Source organism: Silurus meridionalis, chromosome 27 (genome assembly GCF_014805685.1).
Source record: "Silurus meridionalis isolate SWU-2019-XX chromosome 27, ASM1480568v1, whole genome shotgun sequence".
NCBI classification, from domain to species: domain Eukaryota; kingdom Metazoa; phylum Chordata; class Actinopteri; order Siluriformes; family Siluridae; genus Silurus; species Silurus meridionalis.
In genome coordinates this window covers 17,583,405-17,600,668 of record NC_060910.1, presented here as the reverse complement: position 1 = coordinate 17,600,668, position 17,264 = coordinate 17,583,405, and the positions used below count along the sequence as shown (strand labels likewise).

At 42.4% G+C, this 17,264-nt stretch overlaps 2 protein-coding genes across 2 annotated transcripts; both read left to right on the top strand.

Moving 5' to 3' along the window:
- The first annotated feature begins 1,657 nt into the window (after positions 1 to 1,657).
- On the top strand, positions 1,658 to 7,188 carry LOC124380968 (class I histocompatibility antigen, F10 alpha chain-like). The gene is made up of 4 exons (XM_046842332.1): positions 1,658 to 1,749; positions 4,015 to 4,272; positions 4,751 to 5,020; positions 5,567 to 7,188. Exons 1-4 carry the CDS (start codon positions 1,689 to 1,691, stop codon positions 5,944 to 5,946), a joined length of 969 nt encoding a protein of 322 aa, XP_046698288.1. The 5' UTR covers positions 1,658 to 1,688; the 3' UTR covers positions 5,947 to 7,188.
- A 7,161-nt stretch (positions 7,189 to 14,349) lies between these two features.
- LOC124380981 (class I histocompatibility antigen, F10 alpha chain-like) lies at positions 14,350 to 17,264 on the top strand (the record flags this gene model as incomplete). Its single annotated transcript, XM_046842352.1, has 4 exons — positions 14,350 to 14,416; positions 15,636 to 15,894; positions 16,370 to 16,630; positions 17,221 to 17,264. Coding segments are annotated over exons 1-4 (621 nt in total), but the record flags the coding sequence as incomplete, so codon positions are not given.

Sequence of the window (17,264 nt, the reverse complement as noted above, 5' to 3'; positions counted from 1 at the left end):
GAGCTGGCTGTTAACCTCTTTGAGAGCTGGGACCAATTTTGGATGAGTTACTTGTATAAATTATTTTATGTTTGTGTTTGATTGTTGTGTATATTATTTGCTGTCCTATTTTTGTAATAAATTTTGTACCTTGAGTGATTTGAAGGGTTTTGTTTTTGGGCCCGTGTTCTAAACAAGTTTTTTCTTCAAATTAGTTTTGAAGGAGTGGTGTAGTGTTACATGCACACTTTAAATAACTTCCTGCTGGCTGCATACCATCAGGACCAAAAACAGATTCTTTTCAACTGACCTCATGAACAAGACCAAAGTCCCAGCATTGACCTGCCTGCACAAACACAAACATATATTTATTATCTATCGTATAGCTTTTATCTTTATTTATTACTGTATTTATTTTTATATTTTTATAGCATAAACACACCATGACATTTCTTGTACATGCAAACCATCATAATTGGCAGTAAAGACGATTCTGATTCCGATGACGGTGAAGTGCAAACACTTTCTTACATCTCATGTTTACATTTCAGCACTGTGAATGTTTTTTCTGTGAATCAATTGTAGGGTGACAGTGTGGGGGGATGAAACTTTTTTGCACATGTTTATTAGAATTTTGAAACCGAAATGAAGACGATTTGTTTCTTTATTCAATTGCCCATTTTATTTCTTAAATACGTTCATTATAAGTAGTTTATTTTAGGTCAAAATGTTTGTCTGATAAAAATAAAAAACATTAAAAATAATGAACTTTTCTCTGAATTTGTTTCATTACTAAACCAAAGTGGGATTTTGATGAAGCTGATCAGCAGTTAAAAACATTGTTTTTCATATTTGGTAAAATGTCACTATAAGTGTAGGAAAGTGCTAAATTAGACTGAATTTGATGAACATCTGGTAAAAGAATTCCCTCATATAGTGTTGATTGTGTAAATCAGGACAGATTTTCCTGCAGTCTGATCATTTAGTCCACATTGGGAATGTTTGATCCTTACAGAGATAAACGTGTAAAAGTGCACACTTCCTTCTCTTAAGTATTAATGACAGATATCTATGTTTTTATGACTCTGGGAACAGTAAAAGTGCTGACTGTCCTTTTTTACTCGAGTTAAAGTAAAGAAGTTTGGGGTCTGACATGCAGAAGGTGTCATTACTACCTGTTTTAGTGTCACGGTGGTCACATCATATTAATATTAGGGCTGTGATTCTATTGGAATATTGATTTGATATGATTCACATAATTGTCATGAAGTAACTCACTTGAATCTGTTGTAAATGTTGCTGCTGATTTGAGACTTGGCGCAGCAGTAAAACACGTGTTTAGTGATTGAAATGGATTTTTCTGGGGTTTTTTTTATATTCGAGGAAAAAGAGAGGACGTGGAGAATAAATGTGTGCTGAAGGTTTTCATTTCGCATCATTTGCCATTCAAATGATTTTTTTTAATGCATTACTTTTCACAGCCCTAATAAATGAATTATTACAAAACGAATTTCACATTTTGTTACCAAATAAATGTGTCCAGAAGGAAAATCCTGCATAAAAGAGCACAAGCAGAGAAGACATGATGATCAGGAATGTGTCATTTCTCTGTGTATATGGGCGGGACTTTGTGAAACTCCACCCAATCGGTATATAAGTGAGTCGGACGAAGTGCGGATTCATTACTTTCCCATAGCTCCTGCTGGAAGATGAACATTATGGACTTCTTCATTTTTTTAACAGTTGTTTTTTTTGGAGTGGCATCTACAGGTATGTACGTGTTTTCTCAACTTTTATCATTATTGTGAGATGATTTAATGTGTTACTCCTTCTGCACTGCAGAAATGCAGAACTTTGGGAATAAAAACTAAAGTTTCTAATTCAAATCCCATCTTTAAGATCTCGAAGGTCTCAAGAAACTCCGTGTGGCCGCTGTAGAGTTGTTAAGTGTGCGGAAGTTTCTAATGGAGGTTAAGGAGTAGTGTGTGTGCGTGCGTGCGCGTGCGTGTGTGTGTGTGTGTGTGCGCATGCGTGCGCGTGCGTGTGTGTGCCCCGGTGCGCGTGTTTAAGGGACTGTGGGTGTGGCTAGTCAAGTTTCAAGTCAAGTTTATTTCTGTAGCGCTTTTCACAACAGACATTGTTTTAAAGCAGCTTTACACAAATCAACAGTATGAGGGACATTACATATAAAATTTCTCATGAGCAATTTTTGAAGGGGGACACAAATAATACAGTCAAATTGTACTTCCAGTATAAAGACACAGTGTCCCCACAGTGAAAAACGTTGTTTCTATCATTATTATTGTAGCACGGAGACTGCATCAGTTACAATGATAATTTAAACTGCTTTACATAAATAAAGTAAAATTATCATAAAAAATAATCACAACAATAAAAACAAGGAATTTAAAAAATGTTTAACATTTTATTTACAAATTAATGAAGACACTTAAGAACAGAATAGAAACTGATTATAAAAATACAGTGTGGTCAGTTTAGATGTAACACAGTGTTAATTTAGTAAATGCACAGATAAACAATATGCTCATTGTGTGTTAATGTTAACATTATACCAAGTCGTCCCAAATAAAACACTGTATGGGAAAGGGTTTTGGTGTGTTAGTGTCAGTGCACTATGCTACACGCTATTATACACAAGCTAACATTCACTACATAAGTCAGATTTTAATCTCTAATAGAGCAGATTCATGGAAAATTACATCCGAAATCAGCATTTTTGACGCAACTAATTTATGAATGAGTCTGAATCAACTACATTAAAGAGAATCGCTTTATTTAAAGTGAATAAAATACACTACTTAATGGAGATGAACATAAATAGAGCCGCAGACATGTCCCCCCATGTGTGTGTTTATCCCTAAAGAGCAGCATGGAGACTGTGGCAAGGAAAAACTCCCTTAGATGTTATGAGCAAGAAACCTTGAGAGGAACCAGACTCAAAAGGGGAACCTCATCCTCATTTGGGTGACATCAAGAGTTTGATCATAAATCTTTCAACAATACAGAACACTGGAGAGTGAGAACTAACATGAGCACTGGAGTATAAGATTATAAGTGATGTTCTTTCTACAGTCTTTGGTATAAAAGTAGGAGCTACTGAGCTCAACATTTGTGATCATCACAGATCCAGCATCAGCTTCTCCATGCCAGAGCCTTAAAACACTTCAGGAGGTCCAATGACAAACTCCACACATGAAGTGGGATCCAATTGGCACTGGTACGTCTCTAGATGGTTCTGGATGTTTTCGAGTTCGGCATCTACTTCTTTAAAGTCTATAATCTTCATGAGGTGGGACGTGACTGGAGCTGGCCAACCTCAGGGTGTCTCGGGATGGGAAGAGAAAGAGAAGCAGTGGAGAGAAATTAGCGTAGCTGCTGTTCATGATATTAACAGCACAAGTTAATAATGTCCATGTGATCAGAATAATGTGCATGTGATCAGAGTAGTGGTGGAGAAATCTAGGGTGAACCACCTTTTTAAGGTGCCACAGCATCTCAATAGGATTCAGGTCAGGACTTTGACTAGGCCACTCCAAAGTCTTCATTTAGTTTTTCTTCAGCCATTCAGAGATGGACTTGCTGCTGTGTTTTGGATCATTGCAATTAGGTAACACATTAGGGGTCTCAAAATGAACACGTTAATAACGTTATTAACTCGTTTCATTGTATCTTGTGAGGGACACAAAATGACATGGATACAGACAAGTGTCCAAAATGAACATTTTATGGAAAATAGTATTAACTGCCAAATCCTGCAAAGACACGTCCCTGCAAAACACGAGCAAGTCATTTTATGAAGGCAGCATGAAGAAAACCTGCCTAAAGCCTGCTATTGCGTGCAGTGCAGAGACAAATCCACTAGGGGGCAAGTCTCAGATTGTATTGAACAGGTTTTTAAGGAAATTGTTAATGCAGGTGGTGCAGAGGTTTTACAAAAGATTGTATCAAATATGATAAATTTGGCATTATAGGGTTCATTGATTCCTTATGAAATCATTGTTTATATGATTGTAGGCTCCCACACGCTGCAGTATCTCACTGTCGTCTCATCCCTAAACGCCACCACAACTGTGGAGCTGGATGGGGAGACCATCGCGTTCTACAGCAGCAGTGATGCAGAGGTGATTCTCAAGACCGAGTGGATAAAGAAGATCGATGTTGACGTGCCAGATTACTGGAAAAGTGAGAAATCCCGCATGTCAGGTGACCACTTGGCATTGGACCTCCAGCATCATCTAAGCCGTGTGGAGAAGCTCCTTCATCAAACCAAAGGTGAGAATGAACACAGTGAGCAGTAAAGAGAGCTGCTCTGTGCTCTGTGTGACCTCTGATCGAAGCTCATACGTGTGCCTTATATAGATTCCTTCATATTTGTACCATTGGCAGAATAATTTCAATGAGAAGACATTCTGTAATTGAATAATAATAATCGATGGTGTGGTGACGGATGTTTATTATTTTCTGAATGTCGTCCTGAATGTGATGTTTCTCCTACAACACAGCAGTTTTCCAACAGTTACTATACCAAGTTCTTATTTAAAAAAAATGTTTTTCTAATTATTGTATAAGATCACGATATTTTCTTCTGTTATAAATACAAACACACATGAATATAAAACTGCTCAGAGCTGCTCTTCAGAACAATTCAAACTGAATTCCAGTAGTTCTTGTTGTTTGTTTGTTTTTTAATATAGATGATATTTGGAGATGTTCAATTCAAACTAAATGTACAATGTGTGTGTGTGTGCAGGAGCTCCTACACTAACCAGGACGTACACATGTGAGATCAGTGATGACAACACAACTAGAGGATCACTCCAGATCCTTTATGATGGAGAAGATTTCATCAGACTGAATCTCAGCAGTGGAACCTGGACTGCAGACAACCATCAAGCTGAGCAGTTCCTGGAAGTCTGGGAGCATGCAGAGCGTAATGCCAAACACTGGACGCACTACCTGAAGTCTGCATGCATAGAGTGGTTAAAGCAGTATCTGACTTACAGGAACAGTGTGTATCAAGGTAAAATCTTACACACACACCAACTTATTTTCTTTGTAATACTCATATTACTGATGATGTAGAGTGTCAGAGATTCTCCTCTCGCTCTGTTCAGGGCAGTAAGCAGGACGTACCCACATGTAGCGTGAGTCTCTATGAAGATGTGTTTGTTTGTTTTGGTCAGGTTTTCCTCGTGTATGCGTTTGGTTAATTCATATTATGTCTCTCCTTATCCACCCTCATGTCCACGTGGCTTTGCAAACTCATCAGATTCATGAGGTCGTCACCTGAAATCCCAACAAACACCCAACACATTAGGAAATGTTCAAGATTGTTGGAAAGCCGTTCCAGGTGCCGACCTCATGAGGCCGACTGAGAGAACGTGTGCAAAGTATTCAAAGTAAAAAGAGTCGCTGAATCTCCACTTAAATAACCTCGTTTAGATCTTTTTACTGTCTTATGTCTCGTCTATCAGTCTAGTTCTGAGAGGGTTTCAATACAACTACACATTTACAGAATCAAAGCTGGTTTACTGATGCAGCACATAAAGTCTCTGTGACGTTTTAGCAGGTGGAGGAGCAGATGGAGGAGCAGGTGGAGGATCAGATGGAGGAGCAGGTGGAGGATCAGATGGAGGAGCAGGTGGAGGATCAGATGGAGGATCAGGTGGTGGATCCGATGGAGGATCAGATGGAGGATCAGGTGGTGGATCAGATGGCGGATCAGATGGCGGATCAGGTGGCGGATCAGATGGAGGAGCACATAATATAATGTATATCATCATTGCTCTAGTCCTGGTTTTATTTTTTGTTGTTGCTCTAATTGTGTCCTACATGAAGAGGGAAAGACTTCAGGAATTTTTTAACAAAATTCTAAAACATAGCAGTTTCTTCAAGTGTCTGACTTCATGCATCAGACGCCAAGATTTCGAACCCGTTCCAGTCTAAATTAGTGCACAAGTCCCGCTTTAATGAAGATCCCAGCACCACCCTCCATCGCCATACAGTGTTACTCTGCTGCTGACACTGTCAACTGCTTCCCTTTCCTGCAACCGAAATCTCAGGGCTTTCAAGTAGGAACTAAACACCAGCTCTGATTTAAAAAAAAATTTCACCCAAGGTTGTTCTTCACCATCTTGTACGCTGTTTAAGAGAATATCCGACTGCACCTTAACATCCACTCTGCTGAAAAGGTGATTGGCTACAATGTTCTACCTCTACAGGACTCGTACACCTTCAGAACCCAAAAGTGGGCAGCTAGGATCGGTACTAAACCCCTTTCACACTAGATGCAAACTTTAAATAACTTCCCACTGGCTGGAGACCATCAGGACCAAAAACAGATTCTTTGCAACTGACCTCATGAACAAGATCAAAGTTCCACCATCAGCATTGACCTGCCTGCACAAACACAAACATATATTTATTATCTATCGTATAGCTTTTATCTTTATTTATTACTGTATTTATTTTTATATTTTTATAGCATAAACACACCATGACATTTTTTTATACATGCAAACCATCATAATTGGCAGTAAAGACGATTCTGACCCTCTGATGAAGCACATCCTCATTTCCTGTTGTTAGAAATCTATTGCAGAGATTTATTACTGTGAGTTTTATTTCTTTCTTTTCACAAGTATGGGAATAGATTCGATTGGAAGGACATGGGTTCAAGTCCCACCACCATCAAGCTGCCACTGCTGGGCCCTTGAGCAAGGCCCCTAACCCTTAACTGCTCAGCTGTATAACTGTAGGTCACTCTGTTTAGGGATCAAAAATGCCATAAATGTAAATTATAATATTAGTGTTTCTATTTATTTATTTATTTATTTATTTATTGCTCTTTTCATTTCCTCCCCCAAGTTTCTCTCCTTAAATTATACTTATAAACTGGAAAGAGAAGAAGTTTACGTCTCATGTGTACATTTCAGCACTGTGAATGTTTTTTCTGTAAATATCTCAGTTGTAGGGTGACGGTGTGGGGGGATGAACCCTGGACCTTCTGATCAATAACCAATCATCTCAATTAAAAGGGAATTTTTCTTTTCTTTTATTTTTCACCCCATTATTTTCACCTTAAAACTTGTCCAGGTTTTTTAAACAAAAACTATTTTATAAGTAATTTCTTTTAGGTGAAAATGTTTCTTATACACTGATATGTAAATAAAAAAACATTAAAAATAATAAACTTTTCTCTGAATTTGTTTCATTACTAAACCAAAGTGGGATTTTGATGAAGCTGATCAGCAGCTCGACTGTAATTCTATATTAATTCTACACACATGGAGATTGAAACTGTGTGTAATTTTAGGAGCCATGAAGTAAATTGTAATTCTCACTTATCCACTTTATTGAGAATATAAATTGAGATCTGTTGGAGATTTTGTTTGTGCAGAAACCCAGTCCTGCTCCTCGTGTCTACTCAATACATTTCCTCTCTTTCTGCTTTAGTTAAAGCTCCTGAGACTCTGATTGTCCCCCTGTGTTTGTTTCTGTTCCATAAATAAGAAATATTACAATCTTTGGGGCTCCTGTACCAGATTTCACACACAGAACAGGAGTTTTTCATTCCCACATGTTGTTCCTGCAGCACATCACACTTCCTGAACCGCTGTGATTGGATCAGGAAAACCACTGGATTTATTATTATTATTATTATTATAAACGTGATTTTAAAATGACTGTTTTATGACACGACAGCAGACTGTTCTCCAAGCGCGTTCATGGTAACGTGCACGGCGCTATGCGCGTTCACGCACCAATATTTAATGAACAGTGGACGCTGACGTTTGAATTTACGCTGTTTGCGTAGTGAACTTCTTTAAACCAGCGGTCCCCAACCGAGGCATAAACAGATGTGGGGGAGAGAATCCGGTCATTTTCCAAAATAAAACATTGTTCAGAATCAGATAATAAATGGAACAGAAATAATGTAAGTTATGTCTTCTTTCTGTGCGGCCCGGTACCAATTGACCCATGGACCGGTGCTGGTCAGGGGGTTGTGCACCGCTGCTCTAGACGGTCTGTTTTAAGCTGCATTTTAGCAACAGCGCCCTCTATTGTCAAAACATACGCAAGCAAAAAATCTGGCGTAACACTGATTCAACATCTCACGCAGCCGATGTGTTGTTTGCTTAGCTTAGGAGCGTGCTTAGTCGGCTCGAGGGTATCGGTTGTTAGCATTTAGCCGTGTGGCTATGCGCTCGGCTGCTAGCCGAGCTCCGTTCCCGGAGATTGCGCTCGTTTGGCGGTTCCTTCTCCGTGCGTGTGACGCGGTGCTCCGTATTCTTCCTCCGAGGTGGAGAATTTCAGAGAGCGCTCTCCGAGGTGGCGCTCTTCCTAGCGGCTTTGGCTCTCGATGGTATCGGCTGTTAGCATTTAGCCGTGTGGCTATGCGCTCGGCTGCTAGCCGTGCTCCCGTCCCCGAGGATTGCGCTCGTTTGGAAACGGTTCTTCCCCCGGTGCGTTCGCGGTGCTCCGTATTCTTCCTCCGAGGTGGGAGAATTTCAGAGAGCGCTCTCCGAGGTGAGCGCTCTCCTCGAGGCTTTGGCTCGATGGTATCGGCTGTTAGCTTTAGCCGTGTGGCTATGCGCTCGGCTGCTAGCCGAGCTCCGTTCCCGGGAGGCGCTCGTTTGGTATCGGTTCTTTTCCGTGTGTGTGACGCGGTGCTCCGTATTCTTCCTCCGAGGTGGATGAAATTTCGGGAAATTAGGGGAAATTAGGGGAAATTTCTCCCGGTGCGGGCGGCGCAGCATTACATGTCTCTCTCTCCGAGGAGGATGAGCTGGTGGATGCTGGCGAGCCTGCGGACTCCTCACAGCCTGTGCTGTATATGGAGCTCCTTGAGTTCGTGGCACGGGCCGGGTCCGAGCTGGATTAGCTTGGGCGGTCGTGTGTCAGGAGCAACGCGTGCCAATGAGCTGGTTGTGCGTTTCCTGCACTGTCACAGCCTCAGCGCCTCCCCTGATCTGCGCACCGAGGTGTCTGGGTCCTGGGAGGCCTGTGGGCGCGCGTGCTTTCCGATGTTCTTTCGCTGTGAAAGAACATCGGGACATCGCAAATGTTATTGGAGCTGCGTGGCTCGGCTACGGGAAGTTGCCGCTTGTGGTAGAGACGCTAGCTAGCTATCTCTCCCCGAGTGTTGCGTCTGTGACGGCTATCGGTTTGCCTACGAAGCACCGCTTGGCTCTGGTGGGTAGCGCTGCGCGGCAGGTCAGGCTACAGGTTGCTTCCACACGATGAGTGTGTTGCAGGCATACCAGGCTGGCCTGCTATGGGGGATGATGCGAGCTTCCTTCTGAGCGTCATGGTGTCCCCTCCTGGCCTGACCTGGTGACGCTGTGGTGCGTAGGCCTGATGTCTTGCATCTTGGAGGGCGGTGCGCACCTCATGCTACGGTGCTCGTCCCTCCCTGGCACCACCGGGAGGCCGGTCTGTCGGCCCTGCCACAGGGTGTTCAGGACGCTGCCTCCCTCTAGCGGTTAACTCCCTTATTTCCGCCCGACAGTTCGTTGCGGATGAGAGTCATCCGCCGCCTCTCAGGGGGCTTCAAAGGCCGCAGTACGCTGCTCCTGCCGTTCGGGTTCAGGAGGACTGTCTGTTAGCCCTGCCACGGGTCGTGTTCAGGGCGCAGCTTCTCCAGCGGTTTGCTCCCTGTATTCCGCCCGTATGATTGCTGCGGACGGGGATTTCCACCGCCTCTCAGGAGGTGTGGTCGGCTGCAGAGCACCGCTCCAGCCGCTCTGAGTGGGTCGGGGGCCAGCCCCGAGTGGTTGGTTCTCCCTGTGGAGACTTTCTGTCAGTCTGTAGAGCTGCCTGGAGTCTCTCGGGGGTCCTGCGTACTGTGGAGAAGGGCTGCGCGATTCGATTCGCATCTTCTTCTCCCCGGCTCGACCGGGTGTGTCCCGCCCTGGTGGGACCCGTGCAGGCTCTGGTCCTGGAACAGGAAGTGCGCACACTCCTGGGGACAGGGGCCATCGAGGTGGTTTCCCCCCCCCTCAGTTTGCGAGTCAGGCTGCTACAGCCCGTGCTTCGTTGTTCCGAAGAAGGACGGTGGGTTGCATCCCATTCTGGATCTCAGCTACTTGAACCACTCCCTTTTGAGGCTCGGGTTCAGGTCAAGTCCAAGGACTGATTTGTCATACGCTAGATCTGGAGGTTGCATGCTCCCATGCAGCCGTCCTTCGCCGCGCACGGGAGGTTCCTGAGGTTGCTTTCGGGGCGAAGCTTACCAATATCGGTCCTTCCGTGCGGCCTAGCGCCCTCACCCCGTGCCTTCACAGAGTGCGTGAACGCAGCACTGACCCCGCTGCGGCTTCAGGGCATCCGCATTCTGTATTATATCAGTGATTGGTTGATGGTGGCTCGTTAGAGCACCTGGCGGTTTGGCATTGAGGTGCTGTTCCCGCCTGCATGAAGGTACTGGGGTTCGGACTGGGACTCCGTGTAGTGTGTACTTTTCCCAGCGCGGAGGGCCACTTTCTCGGCGTGGTGTGGGACTCGGCCGAGTTGCGGGCACGGTTGTCTCCCCCAGATGACTGCCCGGTCGGTTCAGTTCTGGTGTTTTTGCAGGTACAGTTTGCCGCAGGGTTAACCCCTTCGACCCTGAGGGTTTCCGTGTTTGCTGGGGAGGTCCCATTGGTGACGCATTTCCTCCGCGGCGCCCGGAGGCTGTGCCCCCTGGCACGGCCAGAGTGTTATTACACGAGGCTGGGTGCTCCCATACGATGTGTCGTGTTACAGGCATTCTGCCCTCCTCTGTTATAGCCCCCGACCAGGGGTTACGAGACCCGGCTGTGTCCAGTGCGAGCACTGGGTGCTTATCTCCACAGGACGAGTCCTTGGAGGTGGTCGGTGCAGTTGTTCGGCTGCGAGTCCTGGTCCCCGGTCAGGGCTCGCCCCGCCGGAGTGTGGCGGCCTCTGCGGCCGGGTCCACATGAGTGTCACTCCGGGACGTCTGTGACGCTGCGGGTTGGTCCACCCCGCTGACCTTTGTCAGGTTCTATGGCCTCTACCTCGGAGCCACCCTGGGCTCCTCTGTCCTGCGTGCTGGTGCCGAGGCCCTCACTCTTTCGGCAGGGTCTGGTCAGTGTGGCGTGATTGGACACTCGTTCCCATAGCGTTTCGATGCAGCTCGAGTTCCTGAAGGGGCGTCTCAAGGTTCTGACGTAACCCTAGTTCCCGAGGGGCGAGGCGCTGCGTCTCCGTGCCACACTCCCTGCATCCCTGCGGCGCTTACCTTCTCTCTTTGCAGAAGCTAATGTCGCTACCACCGCACAGCCATCTTGTAGCTTCCTGGTTTACATAGCGTCGCCTGTCTATGACGTCACGGCTTGCCTATTGGCTAGATTTCACACGTGGGTCAGAGCGTGGTCACGCAGGGGCGTTCCCATAGCGTTTCGACGCAGCGTCTCGTACCCTCGGGGAACTATGGTTACGTTCGTAACCTTGAGACGTTATTGTTGAAGCCTTTATACAAAGGTTTTATTCCAAAGCAAGATGTTTCTCTAATTATTGTATATGATCATAATCATTTCTACTGTTATACATACAAACTCACACATTAATATGAACCTGCACAGAGCTGCTCTTCTAGATAATGAATCTTTGGACCAATTTGAACTGAATTCCAGATCCCCATTCCATCCCATGTTCTCCTCTAATAACTTCATCTCAACCTGTAACTGCTGTGCAGGCGGTGGGGGAGGGGACAGAATTATACATTTCATTCTATATTTCATTATATATATATATAATCTAAGATTCAAAGTTAGAAACAAATAATGGCTGTAAATAATGAGAGTTTTTTCTGGTGTAAATTATAATGTTTTAATTAAACATTAATTATTGGATTAAATGATTAATTGATCTTCTATAATGATCTTTATCTTTTACACTGTTTTAGAGCATGCTCAATGCTACAGTATAGTCACACAAATGACATAAAATCTGTACTCAATTGTCAACGTGGTCCCATTGCACCGGTGTGTATTCTGGTGAATGTACCCAAAAGTAACATAAGTGAGAACATACACACACACACACACACACACAGACACACCCAAAAACAGTTCTTTCGCAATGTCTCTCGCTGTCCGGCGTGACACGAGAAGCACCGCCACATTCAGGTCGAGAACGCGCACATTCAGGTCGAGAGCGCGCACGGGTTCTTCACGGCTTTAACAGAGATCCTGCGCGGGGATGAACATTATGGGCGTCTTCGTTGTTTTATCATTTGTTATTTTTGGAGTGTCATCTACAGGTATGTTCATCTTTTCTCAACTTTGATATTTTTGTGAGATGTATTAGTGGTGTGTGCGGCGCACTGCTACTATTACAATGCTGTGGATCATCAGGATTATTCCGGCGCGTAACTCGTCTCGCAGTTTTCGTCCCAGCACCACGGGGGAATTTTTTCAAACATTTTGACCCCAGGGGGCAATAGCTAGGGGGCAGTTAGTGCCCCATAGAAAATGAATGGGGAATTTAAAGATCGAGCCACGGCTCGGCCCTCGAGCGTCAGACACGCACATACGGCATATCCACTCGTAGGGGATCCGGAGCCGGTCACATCTGTATGGGCTCGGAATTCCAGATCCGCTCGGAATTCCGGGAATTCCTCGTCAAACAGGCCCCCATAGAGAATGAATGGGGAATCCGAGCCGCCACAGATCGGCCAGCGTTCGCCCGACACGCTCGTACGACGTATCATCTTGTCCGGGGCAGAGACAGGATCACACCCGTATACCCCCCGTTCGTCAACGACCCCAGGATCGACGGGCAGTTGGGGGCAATTAATCTCCCCCATAGAAATGAATGGGAAAACAGCTCTCATTCACATACATTGACACTAACATACTGGCACGCACTACTACTACTACTACTACACACATTTCCTTTAGGAAATGTGACGCGGATTTTGTGTGTTTTTACCACACATTTGATTTAGGAAATGTCACATTTCCTTTAGGAAATGTCACATTCTAGTTAGGATTTACTGTGCAGGACAGTAGGAGTGACACACTAAATCCTAATACAAAAAAAAATCCCATCCACCCTCCTCCTGGTTTCCTGTACCAGGGCATGTTGTAACTCTGCTAGTTTGTAAATTAAAACGTGTTAAGTTCCATTTTATCCTGTGAGGGACACAAAAAAAAGACATGGATTCAGACAAGACATGGTTTTTGACTCAATGAAAAAAACTGAAACGTTTGGTTGATTTTCCTGAATGTGTTTATTAAGATCTAAAATAAAATATACCATCATTATATAAAAAACTTTTCTGTTTCTCCAATTACTGTATGTGATCATAATCATTTCTATTATTATTCTTTCAAACTCGCACATTAATATAAACCTGCACAGAGCTGCTCTTCTAGAAAATAAATCTTTGGAACAATCCGAGCTGAATATCAGCATTTCTTGTTTGTGTTTTTAATATAGATGATATATATATATATATATATATATATATATATATATATATATATATATATATATATATATATATATATATATATATATATAGAGGATGGTACAAAACAATTTACTTAGTTATTAATAACAGATTATTTTATGTATTTTTTCCACACTGGATGAAATGTGAAGTGAAGCTGCTTTTGTGTAGCTACAATTTTACACCATGTTTTGTATTTTCATAACTGAAACGGTTCTGAATATTTGATCTATAGTTTATTATATTTATTATATATATATATATATATATATATATATATATATATATATATATATATATATATATATATATATCAATTGAGATATCAAATGAGAGTGTCATGAATGTAAATTATAATAGTAGTGTTTATGTTTATTTATTTATTGCTCTTTTCATTTCTTCATTTTTCCATCTCAAAACTTGTCCAGATCCACAGTTTTGCACATGTTTATTAAAATTTTGAAACTGAAATGAAGACGATGTGTTTCTTTATTCAATTGCCCATTTTATTTCTTAAATACGTTCATTATAAGTAGTTTATTTTAGGTCAAAATGTTTGTCTGATAAAAATAAAAAAACATTAAAAATAATGAACTTTTCTCTGAATTTGTTTCATTACTAAACTAAAGTGGGATTTTGATGAAGCTGATCAGCAGTTAAAAACATTGTTTTTCATATATTTGGTAAAATGTCACTTAATATAGCCTCTATATAAATATATATAAATAAGTGTAGGAAAGTGCTAAATTAGACTGAATTTGATGAACATCTGGTAAAAGAATTCCCTCATATAAAAGGGAAAAGCCCCGTGGGTTTAAAACTCCACCCACTCTGTCCGGTATATAAGGGAGTCGAACGTGCGCGGATTCATCACATCTTTTCTGGAGCGCCTGCGCGAAGATGAAAATTCTGGACTTGGTTGTTTTAACGCTTTTTTTTTTTCCTCCCCGTCTACAGGTATGTTCATCTTTTCTTAACTTTTATATTATTGTGAGATGATTTAATGTGTTACTCCTACTGCACTGAGAAATGCAGCACTTTGGGAATAATAAAAAAAAGTTTCTAATTCACAAATCCCATCTTTAAGATCTTGAAGGTCTCAAGAAACTCAGTGTAAGGAGTAGTTGGGGGTGTTATGGAGAAATCTAGACCAGAGACAGAGAGGGGACACAAACACGTTCTGCTGCAGAAGAAGTGGAAGATTTGATTCTTTTCTACAGATATTTCTACATTTTCTCTCTTTCTAAAATGTCACGACATACAAAGGAGTCGATCAACAGCGGTGAAGTTTTTTGGGACTTTTTACTTTCATTCATTAGATTTTTACACAAATATCTTTACTTTCTACTTCCTACATTTTCAAAACAGACTCATTACTTTAGTTTTAATCTATTTGGGGAAATGTTAATATTGTTTTTCTCATTGCGCCAGTCAGCTTATATGCTGTAACTTCCTGTGTCTCTCTCAAACACCGCTGAAGAATAGTTTCTGAAGGTCACAATGAGCAGACAGAAGGAAACAGGAAGTCTGTGGGTTGACCTGGATAAAACAGAGGGGGGCAATGATGTAAACAACTGGGAACGCACACATTCCTGAACACATGGTTTTACAGTGGTGTGAAAAAGTTCCACAATAAAGTTTCTTAATATTTTTTTTGCATGTTTGTGGCACGTTAATGTTTCAGATCATCAAACTAATTAAAATATTAGTAAAAGATAACACAAGTGAACACAACATGCAGATTTTAAATGAAGGTTTTTATTATTGAGGGAAAACAAAATCCAAAACGTTTGCGATAACTTACAATGAATCTGTTTCTATGCAGAATTGTTGTAATTCAGCCACATTGGGTTTTTTTTTAAGCAGGAACCACCTTTTTAAGGTGCCACAGCATCTCAATAGGATTCAGGTCAGGACTTTGACTGGGCCATAACAAAGTCTTCATTTAGTTTTTCTTCAGCCATTCAGAGATGGACTTGCTGCTGTGTTTTGGATCATTGCAATTAGGTAACACATTAGGGTTGTCAAAATGAACACGTTAATAACGTTATTAACTCGTTTCATTGTATCCTGTGAGGGACACAAAATGACAAGTGACAGACAAGTGTCCAAAATGAACATGATAAATTTGTCATTAAAGGGATCATTGACTCCTTATGAAATCATTGTTTATAAGATTGTAGGCTCCCACATGCTGCAGTATCTCACTGTCGTCTCATCACAAAACGCCACCACAACTGTGGAGCTGGACGGGGAGACCTTCGTGTCCTACAGCAGCAGTGACACAGGGGTGATTCCCAAGACCGAGTGGATAAAGAAGATCGATGTTGATGTGCCAGATTACTGGAAAAGTGAGAAATCCCACATGTCAGGTGACCACTTGGACCTCCAGTATCATCTAAGCCGTGTGGAGGAGCTCCTTCATCAAACCAAAGGTGAGAATGAACACAGTGAGCAGTAAAGAGAGCTGCTCTGTGCTCTGTGTGACCTCTGATCCAAGCTCATACCTGTGCCTTATATAGATTCCTTCATATTTGTACCATTGGCAGAATAATTTCAATGAGAAGACATTCTGTAATTGAATAATAATAATCGATGGTGTGGTGACGGATGTTTATTATTTTCTGAATGTCGTCCTGAATGTGATGTTTCTCCTACAACACAGCAGTTTTCCAACAGTTACTATACCAAGTTCTTATTTAAAAACAGATGTTTTTCTAATTATTGTATAAGATCACGATATTTTCTTCTGTTATAAATACAAACACACATGAATATGAACCTGCTCAGAGCTGCTCTTCAGAACAATTCAAACTGAATTCCAGTAGTTCTTGTTGTTTGTGTTTTTTAATATAGATGATATTTGGAGATGTTCAATTCAAACTAAATGTACAATGTGTGTGTGTGCAGGAGCTCCTACACTAACCAGGACGTACACATGTGAGATCAGTGATGACAACACAACTAGAGGATCACTCCAGATCCTTTATGATGGAGAAGATTTCATCAGGCTGAATCTCAGCAGTGGAACCTGGACTGCAGACAACCATCAAGCTGAGCAGTTCCTGAAAGTCTGGAAAAAAGAAGCTGAATACTGGACGCACTACCTGAACCACAGATGCATCAAGTGGTTAAAGCAGTATCTGACATACAGGAACAGTGTGAATCCAGGTAAAAACTTACACACACACCTTCAACTTATTTTCTTACTCATATTACTGATGATGTAGAGTGTCAGAGATTCTCCTCTCGCTCTGTTCAGGGCAGTAAGCAGGACGTACCCACATGTAGCGCGAGTCTCTATGACTCACATGTTTATGCAGCCGTGTGTGTGTGTGTTTTGGTCAGGTGTCTCTTGGGTATGTGTTTGGTTCGTTCATATTATGACGTAGGTTCATACACAACTTTCTCCTTATCCTCCCTCATGTCCACGTGGCTTTGCAAACTCATGGTATTCTTACATCAGATTCATGAGGTCGTCACCTGAAATCCCAACAAACACCCAACACATTAGGAAATGTTCAAGATTGTTGGAAAGCCGTTCCAGGTGACGACCTCATGAGGCCGACTGAGAGAACGTGTGCAAAGTATTCAAAGTAAAGAGTCGCTGAATCTCCACCTAAATAACCTCGTTTAGATCTTTTTACTGTCTCATGTCTCGTCTATCAGTCTAGTTCTGAGAGGGTTTCAATACAACTACACATTTACAGAATCAAAGCTGGTTTACTGATGCAGCACATAAAGTCTCTGTGACGTTTTAGCAGGTGGAGGAGCAGGTGGAGGATCAGATGGAGGAGCAGGTGGA